Here is a 22,700-nt window from a genome sequence, read left to right as displayed (position 1 = left end):
CAACTTTTTTTAACTTTTGAAAATCGTCTAATTATACATCCTGCCGATCTGATCATCCAAGCCACTAAATCGTCCATCTTTATACCACATTTCCGTCCAACTCCAAAACGCCTAGAACAAGCCCTGTTGGATGTGGGAGGGGTCTGCAAAGTGATAGACTGCACACCCAGACATGCCACCTAAATAGTGGGGTACCTTGCAGGGCACTGCTGTGAACTTCACAAAAAGGGTGCCATGGCTTCTCCTCACATAGGTGACGGTGAGCCCCCCAAACCACCTCCGGAATCCCCTAGCCCCACATATCTACCACCCCAATAGCCCTTATGGCTGCAGGAGCCACTTATATTCCAGCAAAAAAGGTTTTTGGGGGTGTATAGGGGAGTGCATATGTTTAAGTATCAATGCAGTGATTACAGGGGCTTATGGGCATGGGTCCTCTTCTCTATGGGTCCCTAACCAACCCCCAAGATGACTTAAGCTGCCTCTGGTCTGGATGACTAGGCTTTCCTATGCTAGGTGGCCAGGTGATGATGGTCTGGAGGCTGAAATTTAAAGTTGTGAATAACATTTTTATGGGGGTGAGGAGGGTTGGTGATCACTGGGGGGTAGTGTGGGGGGGTCTGTGTTATGTGTTTGCAGTGCTTATCTGGTGAGTTTAGATGGGTTTTTGTAACTTAGACCAGAGAGGGAGAATTAGAAGGGCTTGAGCATGCGCAGATGCATGCTCAAAGCCGGCAGAGACTGGGAAGAAGAAGATCTTCAAGCGGCACCGGCACTTGTGGGCTGCGTGCCGGTGCCAAAGGGGGGGGCAAGTTAAAGTTGGTCGGGCGGGGGGTTCCTGTTCTCACGGGGGGGGGGGGGGTGCCGATTCGAGCGGAGGGGGCCTTTGCGAGCGGGGGGGGGAGCGGTTCTCGTGCCGGTGCCAGACGGGGAGGGTGAGTTAAAGTTGGTCGGGCGGGGGGGAGTGTCTGTTCTCACGGGGGGGTGCCGGATCACACAGGGGGGGGACTTTGCAACCGGGGGGGGGGGGAGCAGCGCCCTGGCCTTGGGGGGGGAACGTATCAAAGCGAGTTTCCATTATTTCCTATGGGGAAACTCGCTTTGATAAACGAGCATTTTGGATTACAAGCATGCTCCTGGAACGGATTATGCTCATAATCCAAGGTACCACTGTATTTCCTTTTCATTTTAAATATTTGATCTTATTTCATATTACTGTTAATGCATTTCATAATGTGTGTGATAGATTCATAAATAAAAAAGAATAGGGATTTAGAAAATGTGATCCAGAGAGCAGGGTTAAACCGAAAAGAGATTAACATTAGAGGGTCTCAGTATACATATGGCATTTGCACTGACCTTTAAACTAATAGAGCTGGTCTCATTTGTTTCCAGTGGTAGGATCTTATCACTAGGTATATGGGACCATTTTTTCAGACGCAACTCGTGGTCTTTTCTGTACTTCCTATAGTAAATGTAAATAAACAGAAAATCCTTGTGTGCATATCTATGCAGCTCAGCAGCACATCTTAGTTTATGTACAGTTTGACCCCATTCACACAAGTCCACACTGCTCTGTATTACGCCCTGTTCATCTCCGTTTTGATGTCTCTTCCATTCTACAGCTCATCTTTGTAACACACTGAAATCCTTTGGTCTTCTTATAGAATTTCCCCTTATACTAGGAATGTTTCTCTCGGTCAAATGCACAAAGCTCTGGCAACCCAGTGAAAAAAAATACCAAGTTGGAAGCGATTTTGTTTTTCCAGGCTATGCTCAGCACAAATAACACTGAGCCAGGTAAAAGGGGGAGGAACTGTGCCTGCAGCTGCTCTGTGCATAAGAGCATAAGAATACCACATTGGCCAATCCAGGTCACAAGAACCTGGCAAAAACCCAAATAGTAGCCGCATTCCATGTTACCGATTCAGGGCAAGCAGTGGCTTCCCCTACGTCTGTCTCAATGCAGACTATGGACTTTTCCTCCAGGAACGTGTTCAAACCTTTTGTAAACCCAGCTATGTTAATCGCTGTTAACACATCCTCTGGCAACATGTTCCAGAGCTTAACTGCTTTCTGAGTGAAAAAATATTTCCTCCTATTGGTTTTAAAATAACTTCCCGATTGCTGGAACTCACGAACATTTTAATAAAATGTTTTCTCTTTTTGTTTGAACGCCTGATATGGATGCAGCTGTTGTGCATGTGTCCTGTGCCTAACAGTTACATTCTGACCATAGGCTTAAGACACACACACACACACACAAAACACATGCACATAACAGATACACAAACAGCTACTGGTAGCTTCAGAGCTCCCAGAAAATTTGACCAGGTAAGAGGTGTGCATTCCCTTTTGTATATCACAAGGAGAGCTCATAAAAACATAGAAACATGATGGCAGATAAAGGCCAAATGGCCCATCCAGTCTGCCCATCCACAGTAACTATTATCTAATCTAATCTAATCTAATCTAATCCTTAGGTTTGTATACCGCATCATCTCCACGTTCGTAGAGCTCGACGCGGTTTACAGTAGGAGAAATAGGAAGGAACTACAACAGAGGGTTAGAGGTAGAAGTGTGAAGAAAATTTACAGGACTTGGGATGCCAAGATATGAATTTCCTTGATTCCTAAGTTGGAGGGAGACTTACATTTTTTGAGAAAAGCCAGGTTTTCAGATGTTTGTGGAAAACTTGGAGAGAGCTCAAGTTCCGAAGAGGGGAGGTAAGGTTGTTCCAGAGCTCAGTGATTTTGAAGTGGAGGGAGGTCCCTAGCTTTCCTGTGTGGGAAATGCCTTTTAGCGAGGGGAAGGATCTCTCTAAGAGATCCCATGTGCCTATCTCAGGCTTTCTTGAAATCAGACACAGTCTCTGTCTCTACTACCTCTACTGGGAGACTGTTCCATGCATCTACCACCCTTTCTGTAAAAAAAATATTTGCTTTGATTATTTCTGAGCCTATCACCTCTTAACTTCATCCTATGCCTAAGGTTTTGAACGGGACCATCCTGTTTTTAGATCCCCTGTCCCGTTGTCCCCAAACACAGCTTCAGGACGCCGACATGTCCCGTTTTCAGGGACAGTGTTCCGAAACTGTGTGCGAGGACAACGGGACAGGCAATCACTTTCCCTCCCTCCCTGCCCGCCAAAGTTAGCCTCCTCCTTCCCTCCCTCCAGCGCCCGAGTCAAACCCCCCCCCCCCCCGGTCCACCGCTGCCGCTGCTTACCAGCCTCCCTCCAGCGCTGATTCAAACCGCTCCCTCCCCGGTCCGCTGCTGCTGCTGCTTGACACCCAGAAGCCTTCTTCCCAACGTCAATTCTGACATCGGAGAGGAAGTTCTGAGCCAGCCAGGCAGCGATGTCAGAATTGACATCGGGGGGGGGGGGGGAGGGAGAATACTTGTAAGCCCTGTCCCGTTTTGAGGAAAAAATAAATGGTCATGTTACAAATGCCCTCTCATTCCAGAGCTTCTTTTCAAATGAAAGAGAATCGACTCATGGGACCCTTTACTACAAAATGTTAAAATCTGAGGCTCACATGTTTTTAACATGAAAGTTTCTTACAGGCTAAGCCCTTGTGGCAGTATTTAGGGATTTTTTAGTATTTAGTATTTAATGTGGCAGTATTTAGGGATTTTTTTTTGGCAACCTGCAATAAGGGGCCCTTTTAAAAAAAAGCCATGGTAGTGATTCTCCTACAGCAAATTCACCACAGCCCGTTCAATTCCTATGGGTTTCGGTGCATTTGCAGTGCTGGGATGTGAAACTAGGCTTTGTAAAAGGGGTTCTGATTTTTCCATTAGCACATGCAGGGCAGGATTAACCAAGAGGCCAAGTAGGCACATGCCTAGGGCCCGAAATGGTCAGGGGGGCCCGATGAAGGAGAGCACCAACATTGTTTTTTCCAAACGGTGATGGACGCCTCCAGCAACAATCGGCAATGCAGGCCCCCCCGATTGGCAATGCGGGTCCCACCCCGATCAGCAACGCAGCCCCCCCCCAATCGACAGAAAGTAAGACAAGCAAGCAACGCGGGTAAGAAAGGCAACGGGAACTGTAATTGTGCAAGTGGTGCTGTTTGCCCAAAGCTTCCCTCTGACACAGCTTCCTGTTTCCGCATGGTGGAGTGGGGCGGGGCGGGGCAGGGGGCCCAGTGTACTTGTGTGCCTAGGGGCCTTCAATGAATTAATCCTGCCCTGAGCACATGGGTCTTACAGAAAATAAATGCAGGAGTCTATTTAGGAGGTGTGAAGTATTCCTGTGTTATCTCTGCATTATCCAGTTAGCGTATTCTAATCAAAGCATGCTACCTAGATAATACTTTCACGCCCATGCTACATCCCTTTCTAAAAATACTTTAAAAAAATAAAATCTAATTTAATATGATTTTTCTATACAGTTATTATCCCCCAAACTGGGTCCAAAATGGTTTACAACAGTCAAATCTAAATGACAACAGCAGTCATAACTCAATCAATAAAATCAAATTAAAAATTTCTGAAACATTTCAGTTGTAAGACCCTTATGAAATATTTCATAAGAAGAATATGACCTAACTGATAAAGGAAGACTATTCCATGCCAATACAGCATGATAAACAAAAGTAGGCTCAAATAAGCTCATATATTTCATTCCTCTAAAACAGTGGTTCCCAAACCTGTCCTGGGGGACCCCCAGCCAGTCAGGTTTTCAAGATATCCCTAATGAATATGCATGAGAGAGATTTGCATATAATGGAAGTGACAGGTACGCAAATCTCTCTCATGTATATTCATTAGGGATATCTTGAAAACCTGACTGGCTGGGGGTCCCCCAGGACAGGTGTGGAAACCACTGCTCTAAAAGATGGAAACATCATGGTCAAAAAATATTATGACCTCAGTACTCCTCTTCCAATTCAATCACGTCCTCTTGGGCTCCACCCTTTAAACTCACCCTGTAATACCTTAAATAACAAGTAAGCTAATTTAAACAAAATTAGCGCCTGTACTGGCAACCAGTGTACAGCAACCAGCAATGGTGTCACATGTTCAAATCACAATTTAAAAAAAAAAAAATAATGCAAGATTAGCGGATGCGAACTATCAAAATATCATAAGCATTTTTTCACATGCTAAACGGGCATTAGGGCTTAATATCTTTTAGTAAAAGAGCCTGTATAATTCTAATGCTCAGGCTTGGGCCCTTGGAACCTTTGAACAAACCTGTCTTTTAGCCTCGGACGTTTGAGGTAAAGGTAATAACTTTTTACCTGAGTACCAGGAGGGTGACTATAATGGCAAGCATCACAGTACCAGTCAGCGTGAAGACTGCAATGGTGAGGATGTGAGAGCTCGATTCTGAAGGAGGAAAACAGACAATCATTTTTAATGAAGACAGCAGATGCCAGAGATTAAAGTATGCCTCCTAGACTACATTGTTTCTTGTTTATGGTTATACCACAATGTACATTGAGGGCCATATTCAATAAATGATGCCCTAAGTTAGGCAGTGGTTGGCACTGTACCGCTGCCTAACTTAATTCTTTTAATAGGCTTTAATCGGCGCAGTAATTGACAGCATTGTTTAAACCCAATTAAAAACTCATTTAAAAAAGTAAGCGCCAGGACACTTCTACAGTCAATATCACATCTACACTGGGACATCTAATGGCACCTTATGCTTAAGGGCTAGATTTACAAAGAAAACTGATCGTGTACCGATTGGTTTGCGATCCCTTTACGAGCAAATTTCCCTCCGGCCTGATTCACTTACCTCTCCTGCGATCCGCTTCGAATCCGTGCATGCAAATGAGGTAAAACGCATGCAAAGTAGGCAGGAATGCGATTCACAACACAAAATTTCACATCCGACTGGGCTGGCCGATCAGCTGAAGAAGTGACTGCTGGGGACCAGTCGAAAACGTCTTTCTGACTCTCTGAAGCCCTGATCTCTGCTGCCCCGAATCTCTTCTGCCTTCCGCCCCGATGCTCTTCTCCTGCCTGCCCCAACTGCTGCCTGCCCCGAACTGCCCTGATCGCCTGCCTGCCCCAACTCTCCCACCCTTCCCCGCAGTGCAAGCCCGTGGTTTTAACCTGGAGGTCCAGCGCATGCTCAGACCATCTACAAATGGTCTGGGCATGCCACTTTACATCGATCTGATCAGGCAGATGGGGGCGTTCCTCCGATCGCCCCCATCTACATATTGAGCTTTGGAGAATTCATTGGACCTGCCCGGATCGAGCCCAATCGGACAGGTTCATAAATCTAGCCCTAAGTGGGCATGGTTAAGGGCAGAGTGGGACATATGTGCCTGTAGATGCGATTCACTAATGAACCAGATTCTCTTTTTTAAAAAAAATTCTTTATTTAATAGTTTTTAATCTAATAGAATGATCTCATCACAAAACAAATCAACAAGGAATGTAATTCACAATCTTAATAAACAAATGCAAATTAAGATAATACAACTTATCTATCCCATTATTAAAGGATTTCTATTACGCTTCAACACATATTCATCATTAAAAGGTACAGAGGTTTTGGGTACAAGTATTTGACTATCTGAGTAGATTAATCCAGACTCCACTTAAGTTGAATGCTAAAATGGCACTGTTGGGAATAAAAATAGAAGGCTTAACATCTTCTCAATTTAAACTTTTGGATTTGGCATTTATAGACGCCAGATTGACATAGGCTCAACAATGGCGCATGCGAGATGTACCAACATTAAAAGATATGAGGGAATGTCTGGAATTAGTCTGTGAGAAATATAGATTGTCGGCCTTAATAACAAATCGATGGGCAAAGTTCAATGACATATGGGAGAGTTACATTCAATTAGAAAAAGAAGTTCAATGAGAGAATTGAAAGGTATATTGTTTTATTTTAATAGACGGGATCCAGGTCTCCAGGGAGGGGTGGGGGGGGCTGGGAAATTAAGGGTTAGGATTGTTCTAATAGTAAGATAGATAAGTTGCATTGCCTTCATTAATGTATTAAGACTGGGAATTACATTTAATGACGAACCAGATTCTCAAAACTTTAATGCCGTCGCTGAACCGTTTACTGGCACTTTAGCCTGTATGCATTTTAGTGGTAGATTATCAAAACAGATTATCTCTGTCAATAGCGAGCTTTCTATCCTGCCAGAGCTGATGTTAGACCACAAACGTGAGCTTGGATTTAACAGAGAGAGAAAAAGTCCTTTTTGTTTCTTTATTTTATTTACACCACAGCGCCAGTGTGGTTAGGAGAAGCTAAAGGGGGATGAAAAAGCTATAAAATAAACCCACCAGGATGTTTGAAAAAAAAATATCCAATTGGGCAGGAAAATCAAATCGAAAAACCAATTCAATAGGCTGAATCGAATCAAAATTTTTTTTCCTGAATCGGGCAGCACTAATTTGCGCTACTGTCTTAGACTTTAGGACTTGGGATTGGGGAGAGATGTCATCTTCAGTACTTTATAATGCAAGTGAAACGATGATTTGGTCAGACTTTTGAAGGGTCTGCAGAAGAAAAATATTGTATAGGCTGGGGACATGAGACAGCAGGAAATGGGAACTTTTCTTCCTTCTATTTTTGTGAATGGGAAGGCTGAGGATGTCAGAAAGTTCAGTTAAAATATGTGCTTTATAAGAAAATATAATAACGTGTTTTATAAAGTTTATAGCATTGCTGGCCTACCCAGTGAGGTGTTCCTATGGTGGTGGTGGTGGCAGAGTGTCAGTGTGTTGAGAGGAAGAGGTGGTCTGGGAAATTCTGCTGAGCAAACTCCGGGCCCATTTTCACCCCCCAGTAAGTCCACTCCACTCAACTGGTTCACACACACTGAGTGGATCTTTGGGTGTTGTGCCTGGGTAGTTGTTTTGGGATTCTTCCAGTGATTTGTCAGTATCTCTTTGTGGTCCTAGGAAGGAAACTTTGTTAACCTTAGCATTGACCTTCAGAATATGTTTGTAACAGCGCTGCTTGTGTGGCATTAGGCTATGTAGTGATCGGAGAAAAAAAAAACAGACCTTTGCACATTTTTGCACTATATGGTAGGTGTATGAGGAGATTCACATTTCCTGCACAGCTAAGTCCTTGTGAAGTTATCTTGTGCTGTATTTGCATCTAGCAAGGTCTCTGTTTGGAAGGAAAGATCTAAGCTTAAAAATGAAGTGGCCAGAAGTTATGGTAAAAGCAGATAGCGTAGCTGGTTTTAAGAAAGGTTTGGACAAATTCCTAGAAGAATTTGTCCAAACATGGGGGAAGCGTCTGCTTGCCCTGGATCGGTAGCATGAAATGTTGCTACTCTTTGGGTTTTGACCAGGTACTAGTGACCTGGATTGGCTACCATGAGAATGGGCTACTGGGCATGATGGACCATTGGTCTGACCCAGTTAGGCTATTCTTATGTTATGTTCTCATCTGTAGGGGCCTTTGTTTTCACTTCTTATTTTAATGTATTTTTTTTCTGGGAACTTATCAGTGTTTTTTATAATGGGAACAAAAATGGAAGAGAATTAATGTGTGTGGAATGGGGGGGGGCGGGGGTAACTAATTTCTTCAGTTAAATAATTCAATCCACCTCAACCAGACATAGGAGAACTCACGCACCATTCACACAACTAAAAACATCAAAAGAAAAAAAAACTGTTCGACAACCTCCTAGCCATTCGAGCTGCAACACTCGACCCCCCAACTCTACAACCTATTGACCTCGACCACAGACTACAAAACCTTCAAAAAAGAAATAAAAACCCTTCTATTCAAAAAACACATAAAACCGAACTAACACAATCAGAACTGTCCCAAGCATCACCTGCAATTACTCCATATGTACTTCTGATGTCATGACAATTCAGACATAATTTATGTTATGTTATGTTTGGAATAATGGTTACATATATGAGGTTCAATAAAATAAAATTTTCACTGCCTGTTTCTATTCTGACCATTTATTCTGTTTCATGGTTATTACAAAAAATATTTTTTTACATGGGGGGTGTCAAAAAATGATGGGCCCTGGGTGCCACATACCCTATGTACGCCACTGATTGCATGGTCTTACATTCTGAGAGATATTACTAATTTAGGCCCCCTTTTATAAAACTGCGTAAAGGACTTTTTTTTTTTTTTTGGTTATTGCTGGTCGCTGCGGTTAAAGCTCTTGACACTCATTGGAATTCTATGAGCATTAGAGCTTTTACTACAGCAATCAGTGATAAAAGCCCCAACGCAGTTTGATAAAAGGGGGCCTTAGAGAGGTGTTATAATATTTTGTCATGGGTTAAGACTATAATGAAAGCTCCAATACTGGTGTTGTAATGTGCACAGCTTTTAGCTTGCCTTCTATTAGTGACCTTTTATGGGGTTGGTAAGGAGGGGGAGGAAAGGGATGCCTGTTCCCTCATCTCTTTCTCTCTTTTCTGAAATACTGCAGTTAGGGCTCCTTTTATAAAGCCGTGTTAGCGGTTTAATGCGCGTAATAGCGCGCGCTAAACTGTCGGTCGCGCTAGCCGCTACTGCCTCCTCTTGAGCAGGCAGTAGTTTTTCGGCTAGCGCGGGGGTTAGCGCATGATTAAAAATCACGCGTGATAAAACCTATAACACTGCTTCGTAAAAGGAGCCCTTAGTGCAAGAGAAGGCAATTCCGGTCCTCAAGAGCCGGAGCCAGGTCAGGTTTTCAGGATATCCACAATGAATATGTATGAGATGGATTTACATGCACTGCCTCCTTGAGATGCAAATACATCTCATGCATATTTATTGTGGATATCCTGAAAACCTGACCTGACTCCGACTCTTGAGGACCGGAATTGCCTACCCCTGCCTTAGTGTCTAGCACAGGGGTCTCCAAAGTCTCTCCTCGAGGGCCGAATCCAGTCAGGTTTTTGGGATTTCCCCAATGAATATGCATGAGATCTATGTGCATGTACTGCTTTCAATGCATATTCATTGGGGAAATCCCGAAAACCTGACTGGATTCGGCCCTCGAGAAGGGACTTTGGAGACCCCTGGTCTAGCATTAGGACAATAATACTTAAATTATTCAGCTGACAGTTAAACACACAAAACTAAGACTGAGAGGAGAACCAGGGCATTGGATTAATAATGATGATATACCTGTAATCATTCATTTTTTGGGAAGGTGCCCAGAGGAAAAAGATGAAGCCCCAGTCCCACTCTCACAGGGACTGCTTATGAAACTGTGTCACTGCTAGAACTCACCAGTTTGAGGACGGTCACTGGGCAGCTTGTGGTTTTTCCAAAAGAAGTTGGGTTTGTCCTCCAAAACAATCGTCTCATTAGTGCTGGTATCAAACCGAAGCAATGTTGTGTACTGGGGAATTGCAAAAGTTAGTCACTCTAGCCTTAAGTTTCACAGTCAAATTATCATTGTGGTGCCCCAGGTTACAAATAATATAATACATTTTTATAGCCTTCAGAACTTAAGGGACACATATACACATACATATGGAAGCCCCTGTCATTGGCTCAAAGCCTAGTCTAAACTTAGCTACTAAAGAAAAGGTACCTATTCCTAAGCCAAGGAACCTGCCCATTAACTCTGTTCCTAGTGCCAAGGTCAGACAGGCAGGGCAGAACAGAGAGGGTATGGCAGAGAAGAACAGAATTCCTGCTGCAGTCCCCTATAATTCCTTTTATAAATCCCCTGATAGCTCTCAGGTTAAATCGCAAGTCAGAGAATCTGACATGGCAAAGGTTAACGAAAGGGGTGGGACTGGAAGGCAGGATGTGTTCAGTTCAGATTACAACTGAAAATTGCCCAGCTGGGAACTCACAACAGAGATCATCACAGGGCAGGGAACGAAAGGCTACAAACTCAGCCTCACTGCCTTCACCTTGCAAACCTTCTACCCCAAAACACATGCTGACAGAACTTTACTTCCCAGGCAGAAGTTAGCTGGGAGGAAGGGACTCTTTGAGTAGAACCAGCCAAAAGTTGCTTAGAAGGAAAGTAGGTACCCTGTTTCAGAGGGTGAAGAATCCTTTATGGAGATAGAAGAAGATGCTTCTGAGAGAAATGAAATGGAGTAGAGCCCAGAAGCACTAGAATGTATGTCTGAATTAAGCTTGAGTCAGAAAGGTATTGTGTGTGTGTGGGGGGGGGAATGTAAGTTTATTGTATAACAGTTGATGGTCTAAAGCAGTGTTTTTCAACCTTTTTTGGGCAAAGGCACACTTGTTTCATGAAAAAAATCACGAGGCACACCACCATTAGAAAATGTTAAAAAATTTAACTCTCTGCCTATATTGACTATATATAAAGTAATTCTCTTGAATAGGAATCAAATAAACACAAAGAAAGTATTTTATAATTACTTTATTATGAAATAAAAATTATAAAATACTTTATTCAGTGCGAAACCTGGGCCTGTTTGGCTGAACACAAAGCTGATATTCTGGCTGGAATCGAAGAAAGACACACACGTAGCTCTTCGTCAACAGCTCTCAGTCTCTCTCTGTATTTGGTTTTTATAGCATACAAAAATAGACAAATATACCCTCCATCCTTTTTATTAAACCACAATAGCAGTTTTTAGCGCAGGGAGCTGCGCTGAATGCCCAGCGCTGCTCTTGACGCTCATAGGCTCCCTGCGCTAAAAACCACTATTGCGGTTTAGTAAAAGGTGACCATATTGTAAAATATAGACAGCAGATATAAATTCAGAACTGTGCATAGTAAGTGAAGGGAAGTTTTCATCTCTGGGAATTTACCCAGTTAACTATTAAGTTATTTGGGCAAATTCCTTTGAAAACTGTGGTAATACTGCCTCCACTTTGCTAAATTTAAAATAAAATCATTTTTCCTACCTTGTCTGGTGATTTCTGGTTGCACTTTCTTCTTCTGACTGTGCATCCAATCTTTCTTCCCTTCTATCAGCCTGTATGCTTTCTCTCCTCCACACCTCATTCCCTCCCCCAACTTTTTCTTCCTCTCTCCCTGACCTTTCTTTCTTTTTTTCTGTTTCTCTTCTTTCCTTCTGTTTCCCTGCCTGCCCCCTTTCTTTCTTTCTCCCTGCCGTTCCCCAAGCCACTGCCGCTGCCATCGGGGAACAGGACCCACCAATGGATAACAGGCCCCAAAGCCGACGCCGACGCATGCTCTCCCTGACGTCAATTCTACAATCGGAGAGGAAGTTCCGCCCAGCCAGGCAGCGATTAGCTGGCCCGAACTTCCTCTCCGACTGTAGAATTGACGTCGGGGAGAAGAAGACTTATCGGCTCCATAGATTAGATCGCCAAGACAAAGTGAGTCCTGGGTGATCGACTCACTTTGCCTTGGCGAGCTACTGGCGCCCCTGCCTCGGGCCCCCTGTCAGCTCCGGGCCCGGCGGCCCTGCGGCACACCAGGCAACATCTCGCGGCACACTAGTGTGCCGCGGAACAGCGGTTGAAAAACACTGGTCTAAAGTATTGTAAAAAACTGGTATGTCCTTATGAAAGAGTTCTTAAGGAGTGAATGGTTGAGGTTTGAATGTGATGTTTTGTTAGTAACAGAAATAAATCCAGAATCCCTATGTGCAGGTAAAGCATAGTGTGTGTGGGGGGGGGGGGGGGGGGGATGGACATGGCTGACTAACGTGAAAGGGGAAGACGCCTTAAGTTAGTTAAGTAACCTAACATTCTATATACCTGATGAAGGGAACAATTGGGTGGGATCTTAGACCATCAGATCAAAGGGTGGTTCAGTTCCCCACTCTCCAGAGTGTTATGACAGGTCAGTGGGGAATCTGTAATTCAGGGAGTCATGTGGGAAAAGCTTCTTGAACAAACACTTAGCTAAAACACAGTAGTTGTGCCAAGCCTGGGAAGCGAGGGGCTAGAGCAGGGAGGCCCCAGGGCCAGCCCTGGGCCTCAGAGGTTCCTGGATATAGGTTCTTAGAACATGAAAGCTGCAGAGACCGAGTAAAGCATGGCAGCTGGACTGTGGAAAAGAGGAATATTAAAGGGGAATATTTTTATTTTTCCTTTTGACTGATGAAAGAAGTTGCTATAAAAGTGAACTGTGTTTGAATTAAGTGCATCCTGAAATCAGTGGAAGCCTGTGTGGCTGCAACCAGAACCAGTGCAATTTGAACTGGATAATAAAGTCTGGAACTGTGAACTGTTGGTGAATAGTTTCTTATCCTGTTTTCCTCTGTTGTCATTTTATAGTGGCCCTCCAGGGAGCACTGGTCCTTGTGTCTGGGGTGGAAGCCAGGTTACTGACGCTAAGCATACCCCCAGCCCCATCTCTATCTATCTATATATATTGAGTTAACACTGCAAACACACTACTTTATCAAGAAAAAAAGTAAAAGTTTTGGGATGCAAGCTGGCATCCTATTGGTTGCATTGAAAGCAGTAAACTAGCATGTTATTTGTCATCTTAGCCAGGTCCCTGTCCTTGAAGCTGACAGAAGCCGCAACCCAACGTGAACAGAGTTTGATGCTGTTAACTATAGCAACACCTAGTGACCAAATGTGAAAGCAAACATATAAAAAGCTGTAGCCTATTCTAAGGACATAAAAACAGCCATACTAGGTCAGACCAATGATCTATATAGCTCAGTATCCTGTTTCTACAGTAGTCAATCCAGATCACAAGTAGCTGGCAGAAACCCAAATAGTACTCAAGATTCCATGCTACCAATCCTAGGGAAAGTGGGGAAAACACAGATAATATTTATGAAGGTGATGTTATTGATTTATTTATTAAGATTTATTAACTGCCTAAAGGAAGAGATCCACCAATGGCAGTATATCAGGTATAGTAACATTCTAACAATAGTAAGGTGACCATATGACAGTATAGTACAACAACTGGAGATATGCAAAGTTAATCCTAATAATAGAAATAACATGATGTAATTAGCATATTATAACAGAATACAAATTATTATTTTCTTATTTTTTGGTTTTTATTTTAATTTGTTAATTTATCTGGAAAGGTTGATTGCTACAAACTGATCTAACTTTAACTACTGTTTTATTTTGATAATTTTTGTTATTATTATTTTTTCCTTTTTGTACCTTCATACAGGTGCTTTAGTCAGATTATGACACCGCTGTGAACTTCGAAGAGGTATTGGCAATATACAAATAAAAATTGTATTGTATGCATCATAATAGGCATGGTAGAATGTTTGTAGAGCACAGATGTCCACCCAACTATAATGAAAGAATCCTGGCATACATAGGTCAGAACTTTGGTATGTCACAGCAGAGCCAGTCATCATGTCCCTATGTCAGATAGAGAGAGGCACTCCAGATAGACCCAAAGATATTGTCCTCCTCTTTCACTGTCAACCCAACTCCCCTTGTTCTCTTCTTTCCCCATGTTTCTCACCTTCCGCTTCCTCATAGATTGCAATCTGCATTTTAGCTAGCCCCTGTTATCAAGCAAATGAGTATGTCATGCTTCCACACGTTTTTTTAATGAATCTATGTCACCTACTTGGATATTGTTTTTAAGTTAAAGGTGTTTGCTTTGGAATTCAGCTCCAGACAGAATGCCTTTACCTTATTTGTTTGCTCAGTGGTATACAGGAGGGTCAGATTCATGACCCGGTCTCCAAAATCATCAAGGATCACAGGGCCCCAGAATCCTGAGAACAGAAATATGTTTAGTGAATACCAGAGTGTCACACTGAGATAAATGTCTTACATAAGAGTTTCTAGATGCTGTTTTCAGTACAGTTTAAGGTGGGGGGGGGCCTGGGGGGTTTAAAAACCACTGACTTGGGCTATTATTTTATAAAAGTCAATTTCATACAGAACTGTATTTACAGATTTCATGCTTAGTGTGCATCATCCTGGTACCTAACTTTGAGTGCCCTATTACAGAATCCCCCATAATCCCCTTATTCTATAACATGGCACTTAAAGTTAAAAGCCTATTGCAAATGTAAGTTCTAGAATACTAACACTTATGCGCATGACTGTTACAATTACTTGTGTAAGTGCAAGTTGGTTGTGAAGTGGAGTTCTATCATTTTAGCGCACCTGGCTTAGCACTTAAATGCAAGGGAACATTCACAGGACGGAGGCATGCGCATGAACAAGATTTTACATAAGAACATAAGACTTGAAACCATGAGAGTACTGAACTTCCTGTACCGCGTGGCTCAAGCTTACAACAGTGAGCTGAACTGCGCTACAGGAAAAAATTAACGTGAAGGAAGTTTGTGGCAAGAGACAGAATATAAGACTGGGTGAAGGGTGGGGAGGGGGGATATGAGAGAGAGAGAGAGAATAAATATGAAACTGGGTAAAGGCTGGAAAGGAGGGATATGAAAGAGAGATAATATGGAGAGGTAAAGGCTGGGGATGGGGGATATGAGAGTGAGTGAGTGAGACTGGATGAAGGCTGGGGAAGGGGATATGAGAGAGACAATGTGACTGGGTAAGGATTGGGGGAGATATGAGCGAGTGAGTGAGACTAGGTGAAGGTTGGGGGGGGACAGAGAGGAGATCCTGCATGCTGGGGCAAAGAGTGGGGGCAGGTAGAGAGAAAGAGGAGAGGAAATGCTGCAGGACAGGTAGAGAGAGTGGAGAGATCCTGGATGGCTGGGGTGGAGGAAGGTGAGAGAGGAAATCCTGCATGGAGGGGGAAGAAGGAGAAGAGTTTTACATGGAAAGCATAGAAAGAGACAAGAGGTTCTGGATGAGAGCACAAAATAGAGAAGATGTATAACAGGGGAAAGGGAGGAAAAATACAGAGGATATGCTGTATGCAGGGCCGCCATCAGGGCAGTACTACCAGTCCTGCATTCAGGGGCACGGAGCTGACAGGGGGCCCGGGCTCCCCCAGGGTCCTAGGCAGTGTTCCCTCTAAGGCAGCTGTCTCAAACACGCGGCCCGCATGTGGCTCTCCAAGTTTTATTTGCTGCCCGCGGTCTGGACTGGATAATTCCTTCCTTTTGGAGCAGCAGCGGGTCTGGCCGGTTCGTTCCGTTCAAAGCCGTGGGTTGGCGGCTCCTTGTGCTATTCGCTCCTGCATAGTAAGCCTCTCTGACATCACAACATCAGAGAGGCTTCAGACGCAGGCGCGGATCTCGCAAGGAGCCGCCACCCGCGGCTTTGAATGGAATGAGCCGGCCAGACACGCTGCTGCTCCAGTGGCATACCAAGGGGGGGTGCGGTCCGCACAGCTGGTCACCCTCCACTGTTCTTCCTAGTGCGGCTCGTCTAGAGCAGGGGTGCCCAACTGCTTCCCTTCCCTTCTCACCGCCGGCACCATGCTCTTTAATCTCCCTGCTTCTCTCGCCACCCGACCTCAATTCTGACGTCGAGAGGACGTTCTGGCTAGCCAATCGCTGCCTGGTTGCCCGGAACGTCCTTTCAGACGTTAGAATTGACGTCGGACGGCGAGAGTTGGTCGGCCCCGTGGAGATCTCGGCCTGTTCCCGATGGCAGCAGCAGCCGCCTATTCCCCGGCGGCAGTGGCATGGGGGAGGGCAGGAAGGAAGAAAGAAAGAAGGGGGGGCAGGGAGCCAGAAGGAAAAAAGAAAGAAGGGGGGGGGACAAGGAGCCAGAAACAAAGCAAAAAATGGGACACGGAATCAGAGAAAGACAGACATAGAAAAAGAAAGAAAAAGTTGGGGGAGGGAATGAGGTCTGGAGGAGAGGAAGCATACAGAAGGCTGAAAGAAGAGAAGAAATATTGGATGCACAGTCAGAAGAATAAAGTGCAACCAGAGACTGATGAAATTACCAAACAAAGGTAGGAAAATTATTTTATTTTCAATTTAGTAATAGAAATGTGCCAGTTTTGAGAAAGAAAAGATATTAAACTTTAAATGTGAGTGCTGCAGAAAAAATAGAGTACTTGGAGGGGCCGCAGAAAAAATAGTTAATGTCTTATTAAAGAAATGACAATTTTGCATAAGGTAAAACTGTTAAAGGAAAGTTTTATAAACTATAAAGAGTTTAACCTCATGCAAAATTGTCATTTCGTTAATAAGACATTAACTATTTTTTTCTGCGGTCCTCCAAGTACCTACAAATCTAAAATGTGGCCCCGCAAAGGGTTTGAGTTTGAGACCACTGCTCTAAGGTAAGCGCATGAGCGATCGCTCACTATTTTCAGTGGCGTCGCTCATACGCTTTCCTCTGTTGCTCACTCGAGGGCGGGAGGAGGTGAGAGGAAGCGGCGGCGGCCTGTATTTTAAAGTTAAAAGATGCAGCGGCGGCTCCTCTCAAGATCCCCTTCCGACGCAGGTGGGGATTCGTGAGAGGAGCCGCTGCCACATCTTCAGTGTCCTACCAAGGGGGGGGGCGGTCCGCCCCGGCTGTGCACCCGCCCTAAGACTGCAGTCGGAGAGGAAGTTTGGGCCAGCCAATCGCTGCCTGGCTGGGCGGAACTTCCTCTCCGATGGCAGAATTGACGTCGGTGGAAGCAGAGAGAGCTTGGGGCAGCCGCAGCGGTGGCTTTGGGGCCTGTTTCCCCCGATGGTTGCAGCGGTGGCTTTGGGGCCTGTTTCCCCCGATGGTGGCAGCAGTGGCTTTGTGGAGGGTAGGGAGAAAGAAAGAAAGGGGCATCAAGAGAGAAAAAAGAAAGAAAGGGCAGGGAGAGAGGAAGAAAAAGTTAGAGAAGGGAATGAGGTCTGGAGGAGAGGAAGCATACAGGCTGAAAGAAGGGAAGAAAGATTGGATGCAGTCAGAAGATGAAAGTGCAACCAGAGACTCATGAAATCACTAGACAAGGTAGGAAAAATGATTTTATTTTAAATTTAGTGATCAAAATGTGTCTGAATTTATATATGCTGTCTATATTTTGCACTATGGCCCCCTTTTACTAAATCGCAATAGTGTTTTTTAGCACAGGGAGCCTATGAGCGTCGAGAGCAGCGCTGGGCATTTAGCGCAGTTCCCTGTGCTAAAAACTGCTATTGTGGTTTAATAAAAAGGATGGGGGGTATATTTGTCTATTTATGTATGGTTGTTACTGAGGTGACAATGCATAGAGTCATCTGCCTTGACCTCTTTGAAAAAAAAACAGAATAGGAATGATAATTAACATTTTCTCAGCATATAGTGTGCTTTGTGTTTTTTAATTTTATTGTTGGTAGATCATTTTGACTTGGTCATTTTAAAGTAGCTCGCAAGCCCAAAAAGTTTGGGCACCCCTGAGCTATTTCTATTTTATCCCCCCTTTTACAAAACTGTGGAGCGTTTTTTAGCGCCAGCCGTGGTGGTAGCAGCTCTGATGCTCAGAATTCTATGAGCGTCAGGGCTGTTACCACCGTGGCTAAAATCCACACTACAGTTTTGTAAAAGGGGGAGGGGTTAGTTTGTGATGACATATTCCATACTAGGCGAAGGTGTTTTCTGTGTTCTGTGTGTTCGAAAGACATGGTTTTCTGTTAGGATTGACGGTGTAGGATTAATCTGTGCTTGTCTGGCTTGTTTAGTTTTACAATGGGTGTATTGATGTACTGCTCACTGCAATATGTAAAATGCTGCCTTTTCCTAGGTACTCATGTGTGATGTTTATCAAGTTTATCAAGTTTATTATGCAATTTGATTAATCGCCTATTCTACATTCTAGGCGATGTACAAACATAAATGAATAAATAAAAACTTGGGATAATTATTACATAGACAAATAATATTACATAATTACAAAAACTTACAATCATGAAACACTAGGAAATATATATTTAAAGGGTTACATTCTGTATCAAATTCTATATTTCAGGATTACAACAAAAGGAAGGGAGTAAAGTACAAATAAAAAGATATAAGGTTAAGAAGGAATGTAAAGTCATTTATTAACTAAAAACGTCATTGAAAAGAAAACTTTTAAGCTTAGTCTTGAATTTAGTTAAGTTCTTTTCTTCTCTAATATAGAGAGGGAGATTATTCCAAGATTGTGGGGCGGTCACTGAAAAAATAGTAAGCCGTCTAGTGTTAATAACTTTCAATGAGGGAATAGCCAATAGATGTTGATCCTGAGATCTCAGTGTTCTTGTAGTTATATATGGAATTAACACTCTGAAAATGAAAGCTGGGGTTTGAGACATTAGTGATTTGAAAGTAAGCAAACAGATTTTATATAAAATACGATGTGCGACGGGAAGCCAGTGGGATTCCTTAAGTAAAGGTGTGACATGGTCGAATTAATTTGCTTTATGAATTATTTTTATGGAAGCGTTCTGTATAATTTGAAGGCGTCTGATTTCTTTTTGGGATAGGCCCATAAATAAAGCATTAAAATAATCTAGTTTGGAAATAATTAGGGAATGTATTAGAGTATTTAAAGATTTTGCACATAAGAATTTTGCAACAGAACGAATTTGGCGTAATCTAAAAAAAGTAGATTTAACCACGTTACTTATGTGATCGTGGTATGATAATTTAGTGTCAAAAGTTATACCTAGGATCTTAATATTTTGGCGTATCTGCAGAGGTGTATGATTAATAGAAATTGGGAAGATTAGTGTGCTACAATCTTTCCAAGGAAAGAGCATAACGTTGGTTTTAAGGATATTTAGAGATAGCTTATTAACATCAAGCCAATGGTGAATTTGATCCAATTTCTCATTTATTGCTGTTATTTCTTGTGTGTTATTAGGGTCAATTGGGTGTAATATTTGAATGTCATCGGCATAGGCGTATACAGAAAATCCAATAGATTGACATAAGGTCAAAAGTGGAGCAAGAAATATGTTAAATAGTATTGGAGAAAGTATTGATCCTTGTGGTATACCATATGGTGCTGAGAAACTATTGGAGGTGGTGTTATTAAAAAAGACCTTGGACGAACGATTATGGAAATAAGATTTGAACCAGTTTAAAACTTGATCAGTTATGCCGATGGACTGAAGCCTATGAATTAAAAGAGTATGGTCGATGGTATCGAAGGCAGAGGATAAGTCTAATGAGATCAAGACAACCGAAGAATGGTGATCTAAATGGTACAAAATTGTTGTGGTCAAACCTATCAAAGAATATTCAGTAGAGTGATTTTGTCTAAATCCTGTTTGATTTGGATGCAGGACATTAGTTTTTTCAATGTATTCTAATAATTGATTATACACGATTTTTTCCGTTATTTTTGCTAGGTATGGAATATTGGCTATTGGTCTATAATTAGATTTTATATCGGGGCCAATTTTTTGATCCTTAAGAACTGGTCGTATGGTCGATTTTTTCCAAGCTGTAGGAACATTGCCTTGTTGTAAGCTAATATTAATTAATGTGTGTATATAGGGACCAAAAATAGAGAAATATTTTTTAATGACGGTGGGTGGAATAGATTCCGTATAAGACCCTTTGAGGTTTACAGATTTGATAATCTGCTCTAAATCTTTAAGACTAGGCAGATTGAAATGAGAACATTTTGAAGATAATAATGATGACTTATCAAGATCTAATGTAGAAATAATTTGCTGATTTATTGTAAAATGTTTCCTTATATTTTGAACTTTCTCAACAAAGCAATCTGCTAATTCTTGAGCTGTTGGAAGAGGGTTAGATTCTTGGGGTAAGTTTTTAGTTTGGCGATTAATGGATTTTAAGATGTTATATAGCATAGATATATTTTTAGACTGTATAATTTGTTTAGAATAGTAAGCTGATTTTGCTTGGGTTATTCTTTCTTTATAATACGTTGCTTGTTCTTTAAATTTTATTAAGTTGTATGGATTTTTATTCTTCCTCCATATTCTTCCATGTGTGGTTTGTTACTAAAAATCATGTTTTTCTTACAGATGGGGGGGGGGGGGGGCCAAAAAATGATGGGCCCCGGGTGTTACATATGCTACGTACGCCACTGTATGTAAAGATACCAGAAAGCTGGCGTAGCAAAAACTTTAAGTAAATTGTTATTCTTCTAAGCTTTGAGTATTTAACCCTCCCACAATCTCACGGGCACTCGTTTCAAGTTTATTGAGATTTTGATTTAAACACAATATCAAATATTTTCAATGCGTATAACAAAAATAAATTTGGGGAAATAAATAAAACCATTTGAACAATAAACATACAAACATAACTATAGATGATTAAAATTACATAAGGAGTACAAGGATAAACTACATTTGTTTAAAAATGCGTCCTCCGCGCCTGCTCATAAATTTGTGGAGTATGTAACTTGTCGCTCATGCATATTTTTTTTTGCACACACCTCATCAATCCTTAGAGGGAACATTGGTCCTAGGCCACCATAGCACAAATTCCTGTATTATGCTTCTGCTGTGCACAACAATAAACAATAAACACTGCTGTCATACTTTTTTTGTCCCCTGCCGATTTCCTGATAGCACCCCCCGAACAAAAGTGGGGGGGAGAAGGGGTGCGTGGGGGGGCCCAATAGGATTGCTCATTAAGGGGCCCAGAAATTTCTGATGGCGGCCCTGGCTGTATGGATGAGAGAAAAGAGAGAGAAACATATATACACAGACAGACAAACAGGAGTTGATATAAAGTGTTGATGATACATCGAAGATTATATGATCACTACATTGAGTGCCTGTTCATGTTTGCAATATATAATAATTTTTTTAAATAATATAAATAAATAGATTACCTGTATATGAGACATTGCGGAATTTTACATTTAATTTCTCAGGCTCAACCGTGATGTTGTTTTGGAGTAACTCCCTCAAAACATAGCCAAAAAGCAGGACTCCATCAAAATAGCCGGAAACAAAAGTATTCTGCTGCTGAAATACACACATGGAAAACAAATGCTGTGATTCATGATTTACTCTTTTCTTTGCAGTAAGCTTGTTGGTTTCATAAGTTTAAACTTCAGGGGGGGAGGGGTTTCATGCTTTTGCTGGTAGCAGATAGGAATGAGGTTCTACTTGTCTCTTTGGAGCCGCTGAAGCACTCTAAAACACTGTAACATGAGCACAAGCTCCCCCCTCCCCCCTTCTACATTACCATGCCAATGTATTAAATCCGGTTCATAGACAGTGGAGCGCAAGACGTCAGCGCGCTGACAATTCGGCGCAAGACAGAAGCGCGCGGGGGAAAAAGTAATTTTTTAAGAGCTCCGACGGGGGGTTTGGGGTGGCAACCCCTCCCCCCCACTTTATTGGTTAGTGTTCGCACTGCTGTTGGAGAAGGGTTCGGGGGGGGGGGTGGAAACCTCCATTATAGCGAAAACGGAACTTTTTATGATTTTTTCGGGAAAAGTTCCGTTTTTTCTCTAATGGGGGGTTTCACCCCCCACACCCCCCCGCAATGGCAGCACGAACACTAACCAATAAAGTGGAGGGGTTGCCACCCCAAACCCCCAGTCAGAGCTCTTTAAAAATTATTTTTTCCCCCGCACGCTTCTGTCTTCCGCCGAATTGTCTGCGCTGGATTGTCGGCGCGCTGGCGTCTGGTGCGCGATTATCCCGTCACCATTAAATCCAGCTCTAAAACTACCACCGTTCAAGATAGGAGGAAGGTTTATTCTTTATGTCCAATGACTGCAGCTGCGAATGCATCACTAATTGGATTTACTTCTAATTCTCCTTTATGCATAACCAAGAGGTGTGCCCATCAGAGCAAAGAGTCAAAATTCAGGAGGAATTAATTGGGTCAGGTGAATGCCCCTTGACCAACTCTCCACATAATATTCAGAGGCACTTACCTGGATAGTGTCAATGAATGTCATATGTGACCTCCATAGCGCTATTCGGTTAATGTCGGGATGGTCTGAAGCACAACAGAGCACCATTCCCTTTAAGCTGAGCAGGTGTCCGCTACCTGCAGTCATGCCAGC

General features: G+C 42.8%; 1 protein-coding gene across 1 annotated transcript in view; it reads right to left on the bottom strand.

The window, feature by feature from the left end:
• Positions 1 to 22,700, bottom strand: part of GUCY2C (guanylate cyclase 2C) — a 203,328-nt gene that overhangs the window by 101,348 nt on the left and 79,280 nt on the right. The window contains exons 8-12 of the mRNA XM_033932825.1: positions 21,510 to 21,645; positions 14,498 to 14,583; positions 10,199 to 10,310; positions 5,253 to 5,340; positions 1,360 to 1,465 (exon numbers count right to left, since the gene is read on the bottom strand). Coding sequence (XP_033788716.1) covers positions 1,360 to 1,465; positions 5,253 to 5,340; positions 10,199 to 10,310; positions 14,498 to 14,583; positions 21,510 to 21,645 — 528 coding nt within the window. The remainder of the gene's footprint in view (positions 1 to 1,359; positions 1,466 to 5,252; positions 5,341 to 10,198; positions 10,311 to 14,497; positions 14,584 to 21,509; positions 21,646 to 22,700) is intronic.

The sequence above is a fragment of the Geotrypetes seraphini genome, chromosome 2 (genome assembly GCF_902459505.1).
Source record: "Geotrypetes seraphini chromosome 2, aGeoSer1.1, whole genome shotgun sequence".
Lineage (NCBI taxonomy): Eukaryota > Metazoa > Chordata > Amphibia > Gymnophiona > Dermophiidae > Geotrypetes > Geotrypetes seraphini.
The sequence above is the reverse complement of the archived record's forward strand: the minus strand, read 5'-3'. Positions and strand labels throughout refer to the sequence as shown.